At 26.3% G+C, this 5,530-nt stretch overlaps 1 protein-coding gene across 2 annotated transcripts in view; it reads right to left on the bottom strand.

Moving 5' to 3' along the window:
• Positions 1-724: 724 nt before the first annotated feature.
• Positions 725-5,530, bottom strand: part of LOC117174766 (neurofilament medium polypeptide-like) — a 26,684-nt gene continuing 21,878 nt past the window's right edge. For both annotated transcript variants that reach the window (XM_033364120.1, XM_033364121.1), the window contains one exon: positions 725-1,668. In XM_033364120.1, coding sequence (XP_033220011.1) covers positions 1,509-1,668 — 160 coding nt within the window. In that variant the 3' untranslated portion in view covers positions 725-1,508. The remainder of the gene's footprint in view (positions 1,669-5,530) is intronic.

The raw sequence follows: 5,530 nt of genomic DNA, 5'->3' as shown, positions 1-5,530 counted from the left end.
ATAATAGTAAAATAATATAGAGCACGTAAATGAATATCTTATCTGCTCTATGCGTATGATTATTATTGAATTTACGTATATTAAAGTAGTTAATTATCAAGTTTCACAAAAAGTGTACCTGTGCCAAGTTATCCTTCCTGGTTGGCTAATGTGGCGCGCTCTTAGTGTAATTTTAGAAAGGGAAGTCAAAGTTCTTTACTGAGTTCAATCAAATTAATTTTGGGTAAATAATAGTTTAAATAATTACATATCAATTGTGTGCATCTTGAATGTTACATATTATGTTTTTTTTAATCCGGAAAAATGCTACTGTACTTTTTCACTACTTTTTGTACACACATAACACAACACCCGAAAATAACTTTTCACTCCCCTATGGTGTTAAAAATAAAAAGCTAAATATGCAGGATCCAAAATGGCGGACGCCAATTTCAATTGATTATTGCTTTATCATGAAATTTAAGACGACGGAACAAAAATTTGCGGAAGCCAACCGGCCAACTCGAAAAATTTACTGCATTTTTGTAAAATTGTGTCCAATGGAGGTTTCCAGATCACTGATATAAAATATGTTCTGAAAAAAAATAAAAAATGACGGATTCCAAATGGCGGACGCCAAGAGTAAAGTTTTTTATTTAAAAAAACACAGATAGCACATTTTCAGCACTAGCGCTATTTCTTAAAGAAGAAAAAAGTGTCTTCAAGAAAAGTAAAAAATTCTTAACTAGGTATAGAAAAATTAAAATTTATTTGTATCAGGTAACGTTCAATTTGCGGTGACATTTGTTAAACGCAGTTTATCTTTCTTATAATAATCTCACACTGGTTAAAAGAAAATAGTGCAAATCGTGAAAATAGTGAAAATTTCGGACATTCCCTGAATTACTGGCAGAATTAGTCTAAATAATAACAAAGAGTTAATATATACAGCAGTAGTACAAATACGAGAATCAAATCGCAGATGAATCTTCTCCAAGCTCTAGGAATTATCTCATTATAAAAATATTCTTCTACATATCACTCATAATCTAATGAAAACTAAACATCATTTTTTCGTTTGTTTAACATTATCAACGGCAGCAGAGATAAAAAAGGAATATGTATATTGTATATCGAACTTGCATGGAAAGTCGCACGTGAGTCATCAATACTGAACTGGTAAATGCAGCAGCAATACATATGGTACAAGCAATAAGATTATTATTATTTATAATAACAATAATATTATTATTATTCTTATTCTTATTATTAAGACAGCATTCACAGGAGAAATGCAGTTGGACTATTGCCGTTTGTCCAGTTGTAAAAAAAACGGACCCGACGCACATAGCACTGGCAATTTTGAATCAATATTTTAATTATGTTGTGAAGTTGAAAAATAATAAATGGTCAGTTATCGCATTATTTCCATCCCATCCTATCTATTATGAACAGATTATTCACTTGCTGGATCAAAAAGTTTGAGAGTAGATGTGACTAAGATAAGTAGTTAAGTAGATTTAGTAGGTTTACTTAGCTCTAGTAGCGGCCTTGACAGGCAATTTGTGTCCGTCGACTTCGACAACGGACGTCGAGGACAATAATTCCATCACAGCCTTTGAAGTTTCAAAATTAATAAATGTGTATGACTCGTTTGGCTTTCTGTATATAGATACTATTTTCCCGAATCTAAAACAAGGTTCATTATTATGAAAAACAAGGTTATTATTATTATTATTATTATTATTATAAAAAATAAACATTTCAGTGTTGAAATGTTGTCACAGGCTTATACTGCCCAACATGTCGAAGGCATTTTTGGTTAGAGTTGGATTTTTTTATTTAATCATTTTTGCACGGGGCTGTGTCGGTTTATATCATCAGTCACAGACGCATTTTTGTAATGCAATCAAGTGATCTGATGAGAGCAGTCTGCCCAGACATATTGGACAAAGCCTGGTTTTTATCCCATCATTGACGGACTGGGTTGCAGTTAAGTAGACGATGGGGGGGGGGGTCCACAGCTTAAGGTGGGTTCCGAACCACCAGAACCTCGATAAAGCTACATTCAAGAATTTCCAGAGGTACCGGCTCAGGGATCGAACCCCGGACCTCTGAGGTGAAGTCCGAGTGTCTAACCAACTGAGCCACCGACATTTAAATTTTTAATAATTTTTCAACAAGATTTTAAAATCCTCAATCGAAAATATCTGTTTTCAAGCAAAAAGTTTAATTTTATAACATAAAAGACAAATTTTCGAACAAATAGTGGAATTTGCAACTAAAAAAGATAATTTTTTATTAGAAATACGAATATACAACCAGAAATAGGATAGTTTGTTCAAATCTTTGGGAAGTCATTGAAATCTTGGAAATATTATTGAAACATTTGTGAAATTATTGAAATCTTTGAGAGGTCATTGGAAAATCATTCAATTTCGAGATTTCAATGACTTCCCAAAGATTTGAACAAATCCACAAATGCTATCAAATATTATACAAAGCTTTCAATGATTTACCAAAGATTTTAATCATTTCAAAAATATGATCATATAAAAATATGATTTCAATAATGTTTTCCAAATGTTTCAAAAATATTTCACGAAGATTTAAACAATTTTACGAATATTAACAAATATTTGATAAAGAATTCATTATTATTATTCATTATTATTATTATTATTATTATTATTATTATTATTTGTTTCGATTCTTCTTTGATCAGGTCAGAAATAATAAATAAACAAGGAATAATTAATAATAAATAAAGGTATAAAATTCATTTTGCCAAAGATTTCACTAATTTCACAAATATTACCAAATATCTAGAAAATATTTCGAATTCGCCAAGATTTTTAAAGATTCCCGAAAGATTTGACAAAGATCTCACAAAAATTTCAATGGTTTCTTAAAAATTTCACAATTCTCAAATATTTCGCTAAGATTTCAGATAGATTTAAAACATTTCATAAAGATTTCAATTATTTCCTAAATATTTCACAAAGATTTTGACAATTTTACAAATATTATCAAACATTTGAAAAATATTATTAATATTTCGCAGATTTCTAAATATTTCAGAAAGATTCGACAAAGATCTCACAAAAATTTCAAAATTATTTCGCATATTTCACCAAAATTACAAATATTTCGCAAAGATTTCGGATAGTTTTAAAAGATTTCAAATATTTCAAAAATATTTTCAAAGGGCTTTAATCATTTTCTAAACATTTAAAGCATTTGACAAAGATTTCAAATATTTGGCAAAGATTACAACTATTTGGGAAATATTATCGAATATTTTATAAAGATTTAAATAATTTCTAAAGATTTCACAAAGATTTTTAACGTTTTTCAAAAAAATCGGATATTTTAAAAAGATTTAACAAAACCTTCAATCATTTACCAAAGATTTCAATCATTTCAAAAATATGATCAAATATTTTTAAAATATTTTAAATATTTCGCAGATTACACAAAGATTTTGAATAAATTAAAAAATTTTAGAAGAACTTTAATGATTTACCAAAGATTTTAATAATGTTTTCCAAATGTTTCAAAAATATTTCACAAAGATTTAAGCTATTTCACAAAGCCTTAAGCAATTTCACAAATATTTTATAAACATTTCAATGATTTTCCAAAGATTTCAAATATTTCGTAAAAATTTCGGATAGATTTAAAAGATTTCACAAAAATTTCAATGATTTCCCAAAGATTTCAGTCATTTCAAAAATATTGGCAAATATTTATAAAATATTTGAAATGTTTCGCAAAGATTTCGAAAAGATTTCAAAGATTTCACGGACTTTTATAATTTTTACAAAGTTCAACAATTTCATAAATATTTCAAATATTCGACAAAAATTTCAATAATTTCTCAAAGATATCAAATATTTTACCAAGACTTCGGATAGAATTAAAAATTTGGCTAAAACTTTAATGATTTCTCAAAGGTTTTAATAATTTCATAAATGTTTAAAAAATATTTTTAAAATTTTGCAAAAATGTCAAACATTTTACAAAATTTTCAAATATTTGGCAAAGATTTCGGATAGATTAACAAGATTTCACAAATACTTGAATTATTTCACAAAGATTTCACAGTTTTCAAATATTTCCCGAAGATTCGAGATATTTTAAATAAATTTCATAAGTATTACAATTATTTCCCAAATATTACACAAAGATTTTATTAATTTTAAAAATATTATCAAACATTTGAAACGTATTTTTAATGTTTCACAGATTTTTAAAGGTTCTAGAAAGATTTGACAACAATTTCACAAAAAATTCAATGATTTCTCAGTTTTCAAATATTTCGCAAATATTTGAGATAGATTAGAAATTTTTTACAAATACTGCAATTACATTCCCAAGATTAAAATTTTTTTTATAAATATTATCAAACATTTGAAAAATATTTGTAATATTTTGCATATTTCTAAAGATTTCATAAAGATTTTAGATAGATTTACAAATTCTTACAAAGATTTCAATTATTTCCCAAAATTTCAATAATTTTTACTAATATTACCAAATATTTCACAAATGTTTCACAAAGATCTCGGATAGATTTAAAATATTTCACAAAGGCATGAATGATTTTTGAATTATTTAACGATGGTTTCAATAATTTCATAAATGTTTCAAGAATATTTCAAAGATATCAGAAAGATTTGACAAAGATCTTACACAAATTTCAATGATTTCTTAAAGATTTCAAAAACATTTCACATATCTCACAAAGATTAAAAAGATTTCGGATAGTTTTAAAAGACTTCTCAAATATTTCAATAATTTTACAAATGTTTCAAAAATATTTCCAAGATTTCCAGATTTCATATCTTTCACAAATATTTAAACAATTTCACAAATATTATCAAATACTTTACAAAAATTTCAATGATTTTCCAAAGATTTAAATAATTTCAAAAATATTAGTAAATATTTCTAAAATATTTAAAATATTTCGCAAAGATTTTAGAAATATTTCGGATATATTAAAAAATTTCATAAAAACTTGAATGATTTCCCAATGATTTCAATAATCTGACAAAAGTTTTGAAAATATTTCGAGGAAGTTCCAAACATTTCAAACATTTTTAAAATATTTCAAATATTTGGCAAAGATTTCGGATAGAATTAAAAATGTTACTTAAATTTGAATGATTTCTCATATATTTCAATAATTTCACAAATGTTTCAAAAATATTTTGAAGATTTCCCAAGATTTCAAATATTTCACAAATAATTAACCCTTAAAGGACACACTGGGTGCAATATACCCAGCGACTTATTAGTGCTTAACAAAAGCGTACCAAATTCAAGAAAATGGAACATATGGCGCCAGATCAACAAATGACAAGAAAACCTATTTTTCTATGTCATTTTCAGATCATTTTGATTTTTATAATTTTTATATGCATTTTAAGATCAATAAAATCGCTTAATCACGCAAAGTACGGTTTTTCATTTTTCACTGAATTGAAACTTTTATTTTTTAGAACAAATACTTTTTTTGGAACGAATTTATAATAAGACTAATTTT

This window comes from Belonocnema kinseyi, chromosome 6 (genome assembly GCF_010883055.1).
Source record: "Belonocnema kinseyi isolate 2016_QV_RU_SX_M_011 chromosome 6, B_treatae_v1, whole genome shotgun sequence".
Taxonomy (NCBI): Eukaryota; Metazoa; Arthropoda; class Insecta; order Hymenoptera; family Cynipidae; genus Belonocnema; species Belonocnema kinseyi.
This window is presented reverse-complemented; position numbering and strand designations above follow the sequence as displayed.